This window comes from Struthio camelus, chromosome 6 (genome assembly GCF_040807025.1).
Source record: "Struthio camelus isolate bStrCam1 chromosome 6, bStrCam1.hap1, whole genome shotgun sequence".
NCBI classification, from domain to species: domain Eukaryota; kingdom Metazoa; phylum Chordata; class Aves; order Struthioniformes; family Struthionidae; genus Struthio; species Struthio camelus.
Window position 1 is genome coordinate 14021515 of NC_090947.1, and position 19370 is coordinate 14040884.

General features: G+C 41.6%; 1 protein-coding gene across 2 annotated transcripts in view; it reads left to right on the plus strand.

The window, feature by feature from the left end:
* The window catches only part of TMEFF2 (transmembrane protein with EGF like and two follistatin like domains 2), a 141664-nt gene that overhangs the window by 98756 nt on the left and 23538 nt on the right, over nt 1-19370 (plus strand). For both annotated transcript variants that reach the window (XM_068948285.1, XM_068948284.1), the window contains exons 6-7: nt 4181-4329; nt 5512-5571. In XM_068948285.1, coding sequence (XP_068804386.1) covers nt 4181-4329; nt 5512-5571 — 209 coding nt within the window. The remainder of the gene's footprint in view (nt 1-4180; nt 4330-5511; nt 5572-19370) is intronic.

Genomic DNA, 19370 nt, shown 5'->3' on the forward strand with positions numbered 1-19370 from the left:
TTCTGTTTCTTTAATGGGCGACTGTCCAATTTTAGCATTTTATAATGCTTTAAGAAGTGAAAGTATCTTTACCTATGGCTATAAGAGCTTTCATTTTTAACTGCCGTGCATTTTTTGTATTTAGTATGTAACCTAATAACAGGATACTGTGGATCCTGCTCAAGGATGATGTGTGCCTAGCCAGGCACGTTTGGAGTAAATGCCCCAGCTTTTTTCTGGAAGTTGTTGTTCTCGACTCTGGGGCGCGGTGCAGTGGCACCCTTCTTGTTCCTCTGCTTGGAAGAAATGTCAGTTTGACTATGCTGTCGTTTTCTCTGATAAGATGAACACTATAAATTTAACAGTCAGCAACCCAGATATGTTAATCTTCCTGACTAAATCTTACCTTTAGCATTTCCTGACATATATTTAATGTTGATTTAACTGTGCAGCCTTAAAGTAGGATTTAAGTACATAAGTGCACAAACAGTAAGAAACTGCAGATGCAAGCTAGACGCCATGTCCTCTGAGGTGGGAAGACGTGCTGATCCTTTGCAGCAAGGAAATCCTGTAGCACCTTCTCACCACCCATCTAGTCAGCCCTGAAAATCAGGCTTTGTGCTGGAGATCCTGTAAGACTCTAATGTGTAATATTGTAGATTGTCCCTTTCTACACTCTCTTACATGTGAGCAATCTGACATTAGTCCAAGTAGTGTGTGATTCCCTGTACTCCTATGGTGCATCCTCTCCAGGTACTGTGCAGCTGCAGAGTTCCTGCCTGGAAAGAAAGACTGGTCTCACAACGAAGATTTTAGCATGAGGTTTAGAAAAGCTTTGTTCTTTTCTCTTTTGCTGTGTGAGGTTAGAAAAGTCATTTAGGGACTTTTTTTTTAAGCTATCGAAGGGGGCAAATAAATGCCTTACAGGCTCCGAAATGGTCTTTGAAATCAGTAGGAGATAGGTCTCTGAGAATTTCAGAAGTCTCCCACAAAGTGTTTACTTGAATCTTTAAGCATTTAAACACCTTTACAAATATGTCCCTTAAAACAGGATCTAACTGACATTAGTCAGTTAGAACATAGGTTCCTAGGTTCTCTAGGCATTTTTTAAACTGCTTCCAGAGTTGTTTAGACTTCCCCTAAGAGTACCCTTTTGGTTTAATTTTCTCATTGACTTGATTTTCTCTTGACTTGAGATATAATATATATTAACCTACACTCATTTTCTGTAGGAAAATGTTGAGAATTGAAGCTGTTTCTGAGCTGTTTTATTACAGAAAGGAGCATATGGCTGATTGTGTCCCATCTGAAATGCAAATGGTAGAGCTGCTTGGAAAAAAATCGGATTACTTGCACATTAAATGTTTCCTGCTAAAACAAGTTAGAATTGATTAAGGTAGGAAGGTAGAAATGGCTAAGGAAAGAAATGACAAAGGTTAGTATTTCGGTGGAGCAGAACATTCTTACGCACTGATAAGAAAGTTCTTAGGAAATGGAATGAATTTTTTTCTTGTATTGTATATGTTCATCAGTGTGGTGGAAATTGTTACATAGGGAGCCAGGCTCTTTTTTCTACTGGTTATAAAATTATTTAATTTAGTTTATAACCACAACGTAGGGAGCGAGACTCTTTTTTCCTACTAGTTATAAAATCATTTAATTTAGTTTATAACCATAAATTTTTCACCTTTGGCCTCATTTGGAGCTGAAGTTTCTATATTTTGTGAATAATTGGGGAAGATAGATTTACCCAATGGAATGTAAGTCTAAAAGAAAATAAGTATTATTTCCATGTATTGTCATTACACTGGGCACATTTGCTGAAGTCAGAGGCCAAAGGGAATGATGGAGAAAGCTGAGCCATGCTGTCTAACTTCCTGTGCTTCCTGTCTTTCCAAGCCCTTTTCCCCGAAGCTTTTCTATTGCATATATCCCTCTACACTTCCAGTGGTCAAAGGTGTCCAAATGTCTGATGTGAAAGGGAGGTGAACTGACTTTTAAACACTTTCTTAAATCAAGCAGGGAAGCTAGCAGCCTGGCATTTTCATTACTTAACTTTCAAAAGCGCGAGCTGTGGAGTAGGCACTGTGAGATTCAGGCACAACCAGTGGGCTGGAGATAGAGAATCAGTAGCCTTGCTTTGCCTTAAATGTCAGAACGAGCCAGGAAGAGTTTAGATGACAGCATGTGCACAATTACATGCTCAGAAGAGCTGCGGCAGCTGCCAGGTTAGACCTCTGGCATTGTCCCCGCACAGAATCGCACTGGTGTTAATGCGAGCGTTGCTGAGGCTGAGCTGTCTGTTACACGGGATGGCTGGAGGGCTGAAGATTAGCGCAAGCCTTTTCTTTGCTGTTGCCCAAGGGTGTCTGACATGAAAACGAAATAAGAGAAACCTAGGGGAAGAAAGCTGCCGCCTGGTGTTGGTGGAAGTAATTAAGCCTGTCTGTCCTCTGAGCAGCGGTGAGGCTTGCCTGGCTCAAGATGCGTCCACGTTAGTGTGTCAGTTCAGACCAGGAGTACGCTTCTGATGCGGATCCCCAGTCACGCTCACGTGCTTTTGGTTCACACCAGCGAGCAGCCTGGGAGCTCAGTAGCTGGATCTCTTGTGACTCTGGAAACGCATCTCGTGCACTGCCGCCGCTAGAGGCGTTAGCTCTGGTCTGGGGCCGGTCTGACAGCAAACACCCTGAGATGCATATGGTGTTTGAATGAGGTGCTCTGAACAAACTGCTCTCTGTCTGACGATGCGCTCCTGTTGGGGTTTGCTATCTGCTCATATGGACATAGTCCCGGTTCTCCTTGCTTGGCCTGGTCTCTTCCTGAATCCCGGGCCTAAGGTTTGGTTATCAACGCCCTTCCAGTCTGTCACTTGCATCCTTGTGTGGATAAGTTACTCCTTTCGCCTGTGTTTCACAAAAGGGCTTTCCTGAGCGCTCTGTTTCCTTCTGAAATGCGGCTGTGTCTCTGAGCAGCTTGTGGCCCGGGTCTGCAGGCAGAAGTGCCGCGTGGCAAGGTAGCCCACGCTGGAGAAAGCTGGCTGGCGCTCTGAGCTGGCCCGTGCTCAGCTGTCTCTGAGCCCACGCGTGGAGCGCTCCTCTTGGCGAGCTAGGTTTCCCTGACGGCGGTGCTGCAGCCGCCCTCCGTCGCTGCCCACGTGTCTGCGCTCGGTCTCAGCACCCGGCTGACAGCTCGCCGCGGCTGGGAGCAGGCACTGATCTTCCCAGGAGCTGTGCCGTCCTCACGGAGCGATTTAGCGCTGGTGCTTGCAAGACCTGTCAGCCTTTCATGGGCTGGAAAAGGAGCCAACAGTAAAGCTCTGGAAATGAAGAGATTAAGGCAAGCTGGAGCCAGAGAGACTGGGCACAAGAAAACAGAAAATGCACATGGCAGCAAGGCAACTCAAGCAAGCTTTAATGTTGCTGGCTCAGGGAAAGGTAGCAGCTAACGCGGAGCTCAGCTCGGGCCTGTTTACCTAGTTTCACAGAGACAAGTGGGTAAGGCTTTTAGGTTGCTGGGTTATTTAAGTGTTTCAGAAAAGGCTTGTGCACAAAGTCACCCCTGAAAACAGCATTCCTCCGTTTTAATGTACGGTGCTCCCCGCCCCATGTACAGATGCAGGGGAATAATCACAGCACTTCTAGGCACAGAAGAGAATACGACTGCATCATTAGTGTCAATCTCAGTTTCGGCAGGTGGTGTTATTCCAGTAGCATGGGATGTGGCTTCAGCTTCAGACTTTTTATTAAGTCCAGAGTGCCTATAGCTACCGTAATTATTATCGGGATTAAATCATAAATCAATGTAAAACCACACTTATGCAGTGTTACATAGGATGGGCAGCACCTCAACTGAGGTAAATTTTGCGGCTTCTTTGATTTCGACAGGAAAAAGGAGCTTGAATTAGCTACAGATCTGCTTGGATGTTCTTTGGTTTAGAAAAAGCTACGTTTGATAATGCTATGATTTAGTTTTCCATGTATAAATCTCATTTTATCTTTCCTTTTGCTTGCTTTTCTGTCTGCCCCCTCTCCCAGCATTTCATTTCCATCCAGAAATACAAATGACCTTTTGACAGAATTTTCCAGTCATTCTGATTTGCGTTGTACAGACAGGAAACAACACCACATTTATTTTTTAGATTTATTTATGATGTCATGAAAAAACGTTCTCATATTGGCCTTCTTTTTTGTCTTTCCAGGTGTGTGTGCAACATCGACTGTTCTCAAACCAACTTCAATCCTCTTTGTGCTTCCGATGGGAAATCTTATGATAATGCATGTCAAATCAAAGAGGCATCATGCCAGAAACAGGAGAAAATTGAAGTCATGTCTTTGGGTCGATGTCAAGGTAACGCTCATAACAAAACTCATTTCAAAGAATGTTTTCAATTTTTGTTCAGAAAAAAGGAACTGGAGCTGGCTTCTTATTTGGCACTTCTTACATTTCCGTTAGATCTTGTAATTTACATTGTAGAATGCAGACTGAGAGAGGGGGCAGAGCCCTCCACAGCAGAGATACCACGCCAGGTATGAAAAGCGCTGTTTGTAACTCTTCCCACACCTTGCGTACAGTGGCAGGGTGCTATCCAGCCCTGAGCTGGAATCAGAATTAGGCTCCTTACATTTTGTCAATAGGACCTTACTTGAAGCTTTGTCCCGGGCTCACCCTCCATGTAGGGGCTGCAGAAGAATGGCCCGAGAGCCCCTAAAGATACATTTTGTAACCCAGGATGGATCTTTTTTGTCCATCCCTCCACCAGAGCAGCACAAAGCAATCTTTGAAGGCCAAAGAATCGCTCCCCAGGGTTGTACTGGTGCTTATTTGCCATGCAGCCTCAGCTGGATCCGTGATGCTAAAGATGCCCTGCCCTCCTAGAAGGGAATTACGTGGATTGGCACGTAATTGGCTCAAGACTCGCTGTATTTCCTCATGAATGCTATGTTCCTCAGTGCCCAGCTCATAGGCTACTGTATCATGGGTGTAGCTCAAGTTGACTTTAAAAACTCTATTTTGTTCTAAAATAAAAATGAAGAAAATCTGAGTCTGTTGAGGCTCAGACTCGTACTAGCTTGTTTGCCCTTAGCTTCTGACCTATAAATCCTGAGTACGCCTAGTTACGAGGCTGTACTATAGCTGTGTATTAAACATGTTCTAGTTTATTCCTATTTCTTTAAAGTTAACCGCCCTACCTGACAGTTCACTTCAGGGTGCATATTAAAACTCCCCAATTACTTCAAATAGAGCAGAAATCACAACTCCTTCTTTATAGCGGTGTACTTACCCTAGCTGCGATCCGTTATCACATATTGTTAGAAAAAGGTGTTTTCGTAATGGAAGAGGTTTCATGTTTCATTCCAAAAAGCTTGATCTTGCTGTTTTCACCTGTCGGGCCCAAGGGAGCCTTTCAGCCAGCAGAGATGCTGTGTGCATGGAAGCAAAGCTATGTTTGCCTGGGCAGCAGCAACTAGGCTATATTCCATATCAAGTATGGGACTCCCAAAGCAATTCAACGTATTTCTTTTAACACAGATAACACAACAACAACTACAAAATCTGAAGATGGACATTACGCAAGAACAGATTATGCAGGTATGGTTCCTTTTCTACGAGAATCACAATTCCCACAAGCTATGTAAGTCACTTTTCTCCTCTGTTTGCTAAGATGAGAAGTCCTCATCTTCTAATATGTTTTTGTATATTTACTATAGAAAAGCACATTGTGTCCTCATTGCTATTTCTTTAGCTAGAAACGGTCCTTCTTAGCAAATGGACTTCTTCCATTTTTATCCATGTACAGATATTCTGGACATAAAACACTTAACAGTGGAAATAATATATGTTGTAAACTAATCGCCAGAATTAGGAGACATTAAAGTTATTGAACTGCAGTGCATAAAAGTTTGCGTATTTTTTGAGACGATATACAGACCTAAGTGAAAATCCAGAGCAGAGTGCAGCACAGCTGTGGTAGTATGAAACGTTGCCGTAACAGATAATATTACCTGTCTGCGTTTGACTATAAAGTTAATAAGGTTCTTAAAATGGTTTTTTAAAGTGATAAATGGCTTTAATTTATTTAGAAGCTACAGTAAAATATAATGGCTGAATAGTCCTATATGGCATTTGAAATTAAAAACATGTAAATGCTAGTGAGGTTTTCTTTATTGAATTTTCTTTGGGAATTATTTTTTACGTCCTTTATCTAGGAGGATTGATTTAGGAATAAGTGTGTGTGTATGTGTGTGTGTGTGCGTGTGCGATGCACATGTGCACAAATATTCACAGCATGAGCTGAGAATTCAAACATGTGAGAAGGTATTGTGAAAGTGTGTCAGATCATGTATTCATGGCTTAAGTTTGTGGTATTTTTGTATTTTGAAAATAAGTATTTAGAGAGCATGTTGTTTAGCTGCAAATCACTGGATTTACCTGAGGAGCTTGCTGCATGGTTTAGGTGAAATACAGCTAATTGCGTGGCAGTTCTTAACATTTCTTACAGTAAGAACGCTTTGGAATTGGTTCATTCAGCTGGCCATCTCTTGTGAGGGTGCTTTGTGCCCAGCATCTCTGCGTCGGTAGAATACCCAAGAGTTAGAAAATGATTGTTCTGTTCCTACTTAAAAATGATGCATGAAGATTAAAGCATATAGATATGAATAAATTACGGCTCAGTGAACCAGAGGAGTGCTAGAGGTAAGGGGTAACTGTAGAATGAAAACAGCATGGCTAGACTTCTGTATAGAAAGCGAATGCCTAGATTAATTTTCAAAGGAGTAAAGACGCGTCATGGTCCAGATATTTCCCATTGCCAAGGAGCCCTTCCATGGGTGAAGAGAGACTTATGCCAAGAAAGAAAAGTCTTCAGTCTCTTTCCCCGAAACCTTTGGTTACCCTGAACTTTTTCCTGGGAGGCAGGAGTCAGTTAAAAGGCTAGAGGGGCTGAGGCTGTATCTTGTGGCGGGCGGGAGACAAAGGAGACCAAAATTATTTGTTTTAAATTAGAAATAAGGGCAAGTAATACTGTTGTGTTAAATCCTTTATCTTCCTTGCTGGAGAACTGAGGAGAACACTAGAGTCTCTAAGTCAAAAATAAGGCCTGCAGCCCCTTTTCAAATGTTGTGCAATATAACATACACTGCTACTGTCCGGTAATTTAACTGGGGGATGGCAGTGACCCACATCACCTAGAGTGAGGAAAGAGCACATTTAGGAAAGAAGTAAATGAGTGATAACAAGAAGGAAGGAAAGATAGCCTGAGGATTAGGGAGGAGTGGGAAATAACGGTCATGACAAGAGAAAATATCATACAAGAGAAAGCAAAGGCATGGGTCATGAAGGAAGAGGAGCACAGAAGGCACCTTCAAATCAGAAGCTGGTAGGAGGAAGAGAATAGCTCTTGGTCCAGAAGGATGTGAGGTTGCAGCCCACACTAGCAGGGAGAGATAGTGGGCAGCAGTTCTGAGAAGAAAATCAATTGCAGCAAAGAGTTGTCAGAGGTTAGAGGTTTAGCAGGGAACACAAGAAGAAACGGGGTTATTCTGCAAGGAGGGCAGAGATAAGACACAAATGAACAAATCTGTAGTAGAGATGGTCTCCAAACATCAAGAAATGCCAAGAGGTCTGAAGGAGTAAGGGAACAGATGGTACAGGGAGAGAAAGTGATGGGGGCCTGTGGAGCTGAAACTGCTGGCCAAGAAGAAAAGCCATTGCTTTCTTAATTGAAGAGGTCACGACATTACCCGCCCCAAGGCACAATGCAGCTAAGTCCCCTAGAGCCATGGGAGGGATGGTAACCTCCTGAATCATCAGTCCTCTCTAGTAAGCATCTTTTTAGTACAGAAAGGCTATACCTTAGAAGCTAATTCCTAGAGGCTCCTGTTATAATTCAAGCTCTAAAGGACTTTGGGGCTCTCGAGGGCAGTGCGTGTGACTGTGTACCCTAGGCTGAGTTCATCTCATATCATCCATTGATTTAACCTGAACTGCACTAATTTATACCAGCTGACAATGCATCTTCTTTTTGTGCACTCAAATCTTATTCTTGCTTACTCTTTGATATTTACATACGGTAACTGCATGTAGCTTAAACTTTGGCAAGTTCGTGTAGAGCAATCTGCATGCCTATAGTTTCCCCAAATGTTTGTGGCATATCCCCTCTGGGAAACCCTAGGGAAAAGTAATCACTGAGGAGAAAAAAAGCTCCAACAACTCCAGCCTTTAGTAAGTTGTTAGTCAAATGGAAGACAGCAGTGTAAAATTGAGGCTCAGTCAGGCTTCAGCATCTGCCAGACGGGAAGCTCCGTGCCATCCTTATGTTCACTGAAGTGCAGAACTGTTTGACGATGATTGGGATAGGAACGTTATATGTGCTCCTTTTTTCCCACTTTAATATCTCCTTGGAAGGGAAGTGCTGCCTTGGCTATGGAGAGCTTTGTGTGGAAAAAAATAGGAGTTCCTCAGTCATTGTGCCCCTGAAGTAATATCTCCAAACCTGAGCATTTCCAGAGAATACCTTTGTTCTAGTACTAATGCCACTAAGGATCGCTGAGCCCAAGAGCACTATGTGCTTTTAAAAACACTGACTCATATGCACTTTCCCAAGGGAGAAAATAGCAGTGGTCATAATTGTTGTTATCAATTATGCTAATCCAGCAGTGCCAAATGGTCTTTGTAAAGACTGTGGTAACTAAGTGGTACAGGTTTTTCCATAAACGCCCCAGCACGCTCATCTGTGGGGGCCCAGAAAGGCAGTAGCTTTGAGAACAACCACACGTCCCTAACACTCATCTGATTTTTTTCATGCTGAACTATTAATACTGTCTGTTCAATCACTTTCTTTGCTCCCTCCTGCTCTTCTGTCAGGCCCATTGGTCCTTGTTAATAAATGCATGAATCTTTCAGTTTGCAAAAATGAGAGTACTCATTCCTTTGGAGCATTAATCTTCAAATTAAGTTTACTTTTTTTTTAAGGACTCTTATTTTACACAGGCAAGATTTACTCTAGTATTGGAAATGCCCAAATAATGTCAAAGATGCATGACAATGAAATGCCTGTTTTCGACAAAATGAACACAGGAAGAATGAGCTTGCAGGAGGTGGCCGTTCCCTGACGACGTCCACGTCTCCAAGTGTACCAGGCCACTGTTGCCATGACTGCATAGGCACTAAGCATCAGCACAGCATTGCTGCGCCCCTGCGTGTCTGTCTGTCTACACTGGCACAACCCTGGCATCTCTCATTTCTCTGAAACCCCAAAGTATTTGCCGGACTTCAGGGGGTTTTTCACCCTTTTTATCAGATTGTTGGTGTTTATCAAGTTTGTAAAACAAGATTTAGTTTTAGTCAATAAATGAGTGGGTGGGATTTTTCCGTCAAATCCAATAGAAATGTACTTTGTTCACAGTTTCTGTGAAAGAACATTTTTAAACGCTTTAAGTGTAATGCATGTTTTAGATTGTAGTATCTGAGATGAAAACCCTGCAACTGATGGCTTTTTGAATTTACCCATTATATGTGTAAAGAAGTTTGCTGTTTCAGTGGCATTTTTGCATAGTATAGTACTTTCAGAGTCTAGGCAATCAAGGAGTTTTCATCTTGTTTATTCATTTGCCTATTTATTTTTATTCTTCAATGCTTATAATCCCTTCTTAAGATCTGGATAGTAGCAATTATACCCCTTACTGATTTTATCCTTTTTCATTATTGAATTACAGCAATTTTTTTCCAAGCTATTTTGCGCACTCTAAGGAATAAGTCAGTATGGATGAACCATATTTCAGTGTTATATATTCATGAAAATTGTCAGTAAAGACACTGACAAATTTGATAGAGCTATCCAATAATATGATCTTCCAAGCCAGACAAAACTCCCTATATAAGCACTGATTAGATCAAGTCACAGAAGCTGAGAGCCAGCCACCCAGTGAAGCTGATGAAAAGGAGAAAAAGACATTGAGTAGGTTTCAGCCATGATAGTCTCCCTTGGTGAAAAATACACATCCACAAATGGTCAGTTTGATCTGTATTCTTGGATTCCTTGCTAGCAGCAAGCTCTCACATGGCAGCAGCCTCAAATAGTGCCTTTTGCAGTCCCGATTGATTTGGAGGCTCCCACTCGCAGATGGTGATGTGGCCTCTGTCCCTCACGCTGTCATTGCTTCTCAGCTGGCAAGCAGCAAGATGGCCTTGCTGGGCTGGTGTAGCTGTGCTTGGGACCCTCATATGAGCACAAAAAGCTATGGTCGTCCATCACTGCACCCATGGCAGGGGAAGCTGATACCTGCTCTCCCCACTGGTTTCCTCTGGGATTTCAAGTCTAGTCCGCATGCTCAGCATTTTTTCAGGCCATTTCATGGCACTGGGCCTGGATTCCAAGGTATACCTCAAGTGCTTGGATGTATAATCTGGCAGATAGCTATGTTACTGGAGCAAACTGAATGCTCCACCAAACAGGGCAAAATCTACCTGTGTCAACATATCATCTTCCCTTGGCTGGGCCAAGCCTGGGAGGAAGGCCAGAAGAATTGCCACAAATCTTCTACTCCAAGGATAAAGAAGAGTCTTTGACTATGCCTTTTCCAAAATAAATATAGCATAATATTTATATATGAAAAAAAAAGAATATCTTAAAAACTTCAGCAGAACAAGACACTCTGCATCACCAACTTATAGTCCTCTTGAATGGGAGAACAAACCATGCCTATAAAAGAAAACGTTAAGGATTGACAGCAGTCCACTGATGACCCCTTACATATTTGGTGATCCAAGATATGTAAAAAGCACTGGTATATGATGCAGTCCCTTCTTCACAGGCTTGATCCAGGGACCACTGAATTCAGTCAGTGTCATCTTCACTGACTCTAACTGTCCTGGAATAGGACCCAAGAAGTAGAACAACAGTGGCACTGAATTTGTATATAAACAATGACTAATTATTTTCAATTTCAGGAATAATATATTAGGAATTCAGAGGAGAATCCTTCTCTAGTTTATAACGTTTTCAGAGTAGGTCAAATTTGGAGTCTAAACCATTTGGCATTGTCCCTTTAAATTTAATTTTATACCTACTACCATGACAGCCATTTCCTAAACCGGTGACAAATAATAAAGCCCTGCAGCTTAGCTCTGGGAAATAAACTATCATGTAGTTTTGCTCTGCTTTTGTGAACCAGGCTTTCTTGTCCTCTTAATGGAATTAGCAAGTGAGACATAGAGCTGAACACCATGCTTCCATCGTAAATAGAGAGACACCATTTCTCATCCACAACTTTATAAAAAACACTAGAAAAATTGCATCCTTGCATATGCAGAGTTCCTTGGCTTTCAATTTTACAGACTCCAAGTCAGAGGTTGTCACACTAAACAAATAGATTGTTTAGGAAATGTTTCTGCTTTTCCATCAAATCACTTAAAATTGAAAAAAAAAAAATTAACATTTTGACAGCTGTAAGACTGGGTGAATGCTGTTTAGCTAAGACTTCCACATGCACTCACACATCTATGCACACACATTCCTGGCATTTTAGGGTACAAATACAATACAAATGATGATTTTTCTTAAAAATAGAAAGCTTTTAAATGCTGATTTAATTGTTGGTTGCATTTACAAGTACATGTTTTTATGAAAATTTTCATAGGGTTTATTCACAGTAGAAGTCCACAAAAGGCAACAGAAGTCCTCTACAAAACAAACACAAATCCCAATAGAGATTGTATCTCAAGCTGTAGAATTTTCTCTCTTTTGGCCTGTGTCTTGAGGAAAACAGTCAGGCCATCTCCCTCTGGGAGATGTGAGCGTACCGTGCCCCCTCTGTCTGAATGTCCTGTAAGATCATTCAGAAATGTAGGTATCTACATATAACGGAAGTCTCAAGACAATGTAAGAACAGAGCTGGTCTCACCATATAAAATCATTTCACACTATAATCAGGTGGAGAAGGCATTTTAGTCCTGTTTTGCCCACCTAATCCAGCAATCCTGATGAAAAAGTTTTCCAAAAAGTAAAACTGAGTAGATCTTTTAGAAGATGATTAGCATGGGGGAGAACTTCATTCACTTCATAATGAGTGGCTGTGACAACAGGAACAGCCACATAAGAGGTATGGTAGTCTGCTAAGAAGAGGGAGGCTGGAGCCATGAGGATAACCAGAAAGCAAATTTGTAGATTGATAAAATCTTTATGATGCAAGGAGATAAGACACTAAGCAAATAAACAGAACAGCAAACTAAGGACAGAGAATAACCTGAAGTGACAATTGCCCCGATACGTGGCAGGAAGAAGCAATGGAAAATGTGTTTCCCACAGTATAGAATAGCGACAAATAGACAGCAAATGCGGAAGAGAGATCAGCAGATATTCTGGACAGAGGAGCTCAAGGATGAGATCATAAACTCATTCTTGGAGGAAAGGTCTTCCAGTGACATGATGCAGAGTCACCTGTCTTGACACCGGCCTGTTATCAGTGATGATAGCCCTCCTTAGCGTGAGCTTTGATAATCGATGCTTTCTGTTATTTGTATTACAATAGTACCTGACTGAGAAGGGGAACCACCATGTTCGTTTTGTACCTGAACTCAGTTTTGTCTTCAAGGATTTTGAGGTAAATAAAAAAATACCAGCAGCAAAATTTTCAGTTGATGCAAAGGCTGAGAACTTAGACAATAATGGTGATGCTAGAGTCACTCTGGCAGATTTGGGATCCCTTTGGCCTTTTCAGGCAAAATGCACTTCAGAAGAGCCAAATGGAAAGGTATATATCTACAAACAGAAAATGCAGCATGAATCTCTGGAATAGGGAGCGGTGTCATTGAGAAGGGATTTGACTGTAATGTATAAATACTTTCAAATGGAGAAAATATCAGTTACTAATTTAGCTGGAAAAAACGTAGCAGGAGTCAGTAGCTGAAAGCTGAAGACAGAACACTCAAATTAGGGCCTCTGATACGTGGGTCAGACCAGATGATCAGGTGGTGTACTCAGGCTTCCAGGCACATGACTCTGAATGTAAAATAGTATTTACTAAAATATTTTTAGTTATCATTGATTATCGCCAAAACTGAATATATCTGGCATTCTAAAAAAGTTGCTGTTTTGATACACTTCTAGTAAGAATTCCAGATTCATATCCAGGGAAGAACCAATTATTAGGCACTGGTGATTTTCCATGGACCCAATGTTTCCTTTGCCTTATGTGGAAATTAGATTACATTTTGGATGGATGACAGGATAGGGAGTTTCTGCAGAGCAAATGTCTCAACTCTTTGCATGGAATCTGAAGGCTTTAAAAAACAAGCAAACATTTACTGTCATTGAAAGTAGTGTGGACTTTTCTAGGACATAATAACTCGGCTGTAATTTAATTTAATTGATGTAGTGCTACAAAACACATACAAGAAGAGTACTCCCGATTCAGGGGTTCTTCTGAATGATTTTCGAAGGTTAGAGAAAGATCGTCATGTTCTGACAGCGCAGTGGTCCCTAGCCCCTTTACTGCCTTTCAGCTCCTCCGTTGTTGTTCCTAACTTGAAGAAAATAAAAGAGTGAAGGTAGAGGCCAGCTGACAGATTAATAAATCTTACTGTCTGCTACTTTGGAGCTGAAGTATGAGTAGCAAGCATTGTCAGTCCCAGCTACTCGCTTGGCCCCCAAACCTTCACTTAGCCTGGGAGCTTTTTTAAATGAAAAACAGCAGCTGCTTCTTTCTGTAGTTTAACTTCCTGTTTCCCAAAAGGTGGAGTGCAGAAGGTCCTCCCACTCCTGCATCTTTCTGTGTCATCAGGAGAACTGGATGCTTTATTTTAAAAATGTGGAAAACTGGGACGTCACTGTAATTTTCTAGATGCGAGAGCTGCAGGTGTAGGATATTTCAAGACTAGTAATAGTTATATATGTTTTTTATATAGGACAGTTAAGTATCTTTAGATCTAGCTTCGCTCCATCTAGTTTAAATCTACACAACTTTCTTGTAAGAGGAAAGAGGCATACTGAGGTAGAGGTCACATAATAGCTTCACAAACAAGTCCTCTGCCAGGAAGGAAGCTGCAGCACTCCAGCTCCTCAACATGTGATGTAACAGCACTCGCTCCTAACAGTCTTTTCCTGAGGAGCACGTAAAATGAAAATAGGCTTATGGAGATTTTAAAACAAGCCATGGGGAGTGAGAAATATTGCTTGTTTAATCTGCCACCATCAGGAGGATACCTCACAAAATATGAAAGTTTTTCTTTAACTTTGAATTGCATATGATAAGCTTGGTAAAGCGTGCCCTGTTTTGGGAGGTTTTGTTCTTTTGTTTTGTAGTGAGAGAAATTGTATCTTTTCATCACTTAGGATTTCCCAGTGTCATACTCGTGGAACCATGAATTGTTAGCATTAAAAATTAGTTCTCAGGTGAACTGCTAGACAGCTCTTTACCCAGCTTTATGGGGCTCAAGTAGCATTTTTTTTCCTTTAAAGCTTAGCTCTTAATTTTGTCACTGATGAATGTGAAGAGCAAGTTGCAGAACTGGTTTATGCTTTCTTTCCATAATAAACAAATTCAGTAATGTTGCAATGAGCATTATAATGAAAGCTGTTTGATTTCTGCACAGGCACGCTAATCTGAAAATGTGGTATGTGCAAGCTAAGAGTTTGATGTGTAGGAAATAAAAGGAAAAAGCAAGCACCAGCTTGCAACACCAATATTGGCATGGGCAGCCTGATAAATACAAACTGGACCAGGCTATTACTGTGTTAGTAGCTTGCCTGAAATAAACGTTTAAGTCCTGGGAGTGAATTAAGGGGTCACGTTTCATCAAGATTGGGGAGCGGGGAACAGAATTTGTAAGTAATTTTTCCCCTCTGGGGTTTACATTGAACTGTGCAGGGTTCATAAATCTTGCTACAAACACTGGTTTCCACTTCTCCTTTCCCATTGCTGTATCTTAGTTGTTGTGTTTTCCTTATGGTGTCATGTAACCAGTCCTCTGTAACATTGCGTTCTGTTAATGGTTGTGGGTAAACACAGAAAAGGTATTTGCAGTACAGATGAGCAGACCTAAGAGCCCATAAGCGTTCCTCCAGATTCTTCTGTTTGAGTCCCGGTCCATAAACATAGCTGCCAGGTATACGTGGAATTTGCAAGACACACCGTAATGCTTGGCCTCATAGAGTATCTGCACCTTCTGAAAAGTTTTACTGCTATCAGGGAAAAGGTTTTTTTTTTTTTCATATCCAAGTAAATCACAGTGGGGTACCTAGTCAATACTGTGTCTTTGTCACCTCTTAGACAAGGTACCCCACTTCTCGCAGGTCTCTCCCTTAAGTTATATCAGCATTAAATAACAGAACTTTATATTAACTAACTCCATCTAACAATGCAGGAGGAATCTGGCCAAAACGCGACTTTCCTAGATCTGTACTTAAATTTACTGCATACAGACACAAACCCACTTCATATCACAAGTTGCAGAATTTTAGCTATTTTTCCCTTTGATATTTAAAAAAAAATCTACAGTCCAGTTCTCCTGGAAAGCAGAGGGGGCAGAAGTGATCCTAGAACTACCCAAAGTGCGTATAGGCATGTCTGATACTTACTGCGATGCAAGATGGTGGCAAGCCTGACTCTTTCCGAGCGCTTGGTGTCCCTTTATGATGACTGGGTTTCGGTCTCCGTTTCAGCTGGGACGTTGCTTCGGGCATCGGTCTAGATATCAGCACATCATTCATGTTCCATAAAGACTGCGTATACAGGTATATTTGGCCTTTCACCATCTTCTTTTCCTGGTGAAGGCATTTCCCTCTGATAGCATCTTCTTTCCCTCTGGACCGTTTCCACTGCCCCCCAAATGAAAAAAAGTTTCTGAGACAAGCGTCTGTTAACTTTTCCTAAGGAATAGGCTGGGAAAATTAATTCTCTTCCCTGCATTCGGGGAGGAATTTTGCTGACCCTTGGTTTAGCCTTCCCCCTGCCTTCAGACGCTTTGCTTAGCTCAGGGGTTGTCCTTGCAGGATGCTGTTCAGGATGGTGCACAGCAGCTGTCTGCCATCCACAACGCTAGTTTGAATTAGTTAGTGGATATTAAGGAGCACCACAGTGTATTTTTGTGCCTAGCAGCTCTATTTTAGGTCTTGTTTCTGAAAATATGCTACTAGGAATTGCAGAGTCTCCCTACGGACTTGAGAATTGAAGTTAGCATCGTGTTTTGGAATATCCATTTTCATGAAACATCAGCATTTTAATATTTGTGTTTGATCTAGTCTGAAGTGAAAATAAATACTTTGAAATATTCATAAAATGAATTTCTTCAGAATTTTGTTTCATGGGATATTTTGGCATTCTTCATGAAATGTTAGATATCAGAATATTAGGAGATGAAAGTATATGACAGTTGCAATAAGTAAGTTTTACACTGGGGAAGGTTACTACTTAGAACTGACTGAAATATCATCTTTTCTAGGAGTATCATCATGTCAAATTACAACACAAACAAAAGATAATCTGATCATGTAGACCTGTAGAGTGGTAACCTGAGCCTAAAGATAAATAAGGCTTTAACCTAGACCCAGGAACTCTAAATGCATCCGGTAGAATGAAAAGAAATATGCTTGGGGAAGAAAAGAAGGAATTATTTATTTTTAATAAACCTTAACAATTAGACTATATGGAGAAAAGAAGCAGTTTTTACCCGGTTGAACATATTTCAGTAGAGCAAATATGGACAAATATATCACCACATCATCTTCATTTTGTTGATTTCACTTTTGATTGGTTCCACTCCTTTTCTTCATATGTACGTGCTGAAAGCCGTATCTTCCACTGATGGTTTCAGCAATGCCACGTACCTGTTCTTTTCTTATTTCTTAAAGAAACATGCATAAATTTAGTGTATTCAATGCTGAAACCCCTAGTGACAAAAATCTGTTATTTAAGAAAAATTGAAAATGTTTATAGGAAGCAGGAAATGCTGTAGGAGATACAACACTGAATACCAACTATACTTTCTCAAACACTTCTTTCCATGGTAGATTTGAGGCACACATCTGTATCACCAAGCAAATGGAAAGCTGTATTAAAAACTAAGGTTTGAACAGCAGTGTTTACCTGCTTAGCGAGATGACTTCTTACACACTTGGGCTGTCATTTTAGCATGTACCCATCAGTGTTAAGTTAGCGTGAAACTCTCTTCTGCTAAATATAACAGCTGTAAACCAAATGTGCTATTATATAATCAGTAGCAGCGCATTTTGTAATTTTATCAACGCTGGGTTGGAATGTGCATCTTTGCCTACTGCTGCTATGACCAGCCTTATCCATTTTTGACAGCGTTACACAATAGGAAAATAAATTTCAGGATGAAAAAAAATTAAAACCCTCCCCATTGTTTTAATCTCCCTCTTTTGTTTTGTCTGTGGCTTAAAGCTGTGTCAGATGTACATCAAAAACACCTCCTCCCCAGGGTATTTCATTTACCATTTCATTTAATAATGGAAATGTACTTCTATCTAGCTGTGATGGGAAAGGATTAAATGAAAATATCACTCTGAAATCAAGTAACATAAGTCTAGCCTGTCTCTGTGCTCTGCAAATGAAGTAGTTATGGAAGGGCTTGTTGTTAGTCTATAATATTGAAACTGATAAACTATTAGCATTTTGTCAGGCAGGATATCTGCTAAACATTTTCTGCAGTTTGCCTCAGCAAGAACTGTGACTGTTTTTAGACACATCTGGCACTGCAGATTTTTTTTTCCATCCTGCATTTCAGTGATTTAAAGGGCCTTGGCTGGGCAGAAGGATGGCAGCTGTTTGGTTTAAAATACTGTCATAAGAGTGAATAAGATTTAAAGAGGCAGTAGGTGAAATTCTGGCCTCATTGAAGCTAGTGGGAGCGTTGCCATTGAATTTAACGGCTTCGTGATTTCTCCGAGCAGCTTTTTTGTCCATTTTTATTCTTACTAAATTTTACATTTCCAGAAATTGCCCTTTCTTTTCCATTCAGCCTCTCCCACTTTGAACATTAGCGCTGGGAAGGAGTGCTGAGATAAAGTAGCAATCCCTTTGTTTACACGATGCCATCTCCGCAGCTCACGTCTGTGGCAGTTACATAAGACAAAAATAATGCGCGCGTGTGTATAAAAATAGTAAGTGCAGGTATTCATTTTTAAAATAAGATGTTCTTAATAGACTTTCTGGCTATGCTTCAAGATAGGTTTTGTGACCACTGATGAATTTCAGCACCTCTGCGGCGTAAAGAGTTGTTGCTCTAATCTTTACGGAAAGAAATAGCAGGGCAAGCTCTGTGCTGCGTGTTGTGTCAGACTGAAATGCACTGACATGTAGCAGGAGGGGGGAGATAGGGCCTTTCTGAAGAGAAAACTTCAGCTTTGTCTTTTTCATTGCACAGTTTCACGGCAGATGAGAAGCAAGGTGTATCTTTGGTAAAATAGGTAAAAAAAACTATAACAGATTTTGCTGCAGTAGCATTTTGTACTGATTTAGCGTTTTCTCCTATGCTTCAAATTGGGAATAATAAGGGATATCCTTCCAGCTTCAGGCCTGCGAAAGGAAGCGTACTGAGCTCATCGTTGCTGAGTTGGAATTTTCTAAATTATAGTCGGCTAAAAACTGAAGCCCTGAGCCGCCACAAAAGACAGCTTTTAATAATAGAACAGGGCAGGTGATAGAGAAAGCAAAGCTATAGATCCACATGGATCCATAACCATCACAGCTTTATAAAGCAGCACGCAGGAGACGCGTGAATAAAAACAGAGGCTGGGATTCATCCCTCAGAAAGTGCAGTGCTTTCCTTTGTACGGCGGAGCGACCACAGTTTTGCAACATGCCAATAAAATGTATTTACTTTTCTTTGCCGAATAACCTGAACAAAAGCAGCGAAAAGCATCACTGAAAACGTGCTTTTTAGTCAACATCGGCTATACCTCTGAGTAGTCACGGGCCATTCAGGGTCAAGCTCTGGTGACTGAAGTAACCCAGGGTGGCGCAGGGCATTTGCCGGGCGCGTGCTTCAGGCAGAGGGCCAGGCTCCTCGTGCCTGCCTCCAGCAGGCTTCTTCACGCACGGTGGTGGCGCTGCGCACCAAGCCCCTTCCCAGGGCTCTGCGCCCGCTGGGGCGTTTCTTGGCCAGCCCTTACGATGGACTTCATCTCTTACGCTTTAGCAGGCCTGTGCATACGCACCAGGACGACCCCCACGTGTCGAGTCCGTTCTCACCGCTGGCTCTGGTGCTGCTCCTCTGCTCAAACCCTGCAGCTCTGACCTGGTGGTTCTCCCCGTGAGCTGACCGCTTTCACGTTGCTGTGGCACTTCCCTTGGCAGCGCACCGAAAACCATCCCTCGTCCCCTCTCAGAGGACCGACGGACCAGAGTAGTTCCAGCCCTCCCCACAAGCAG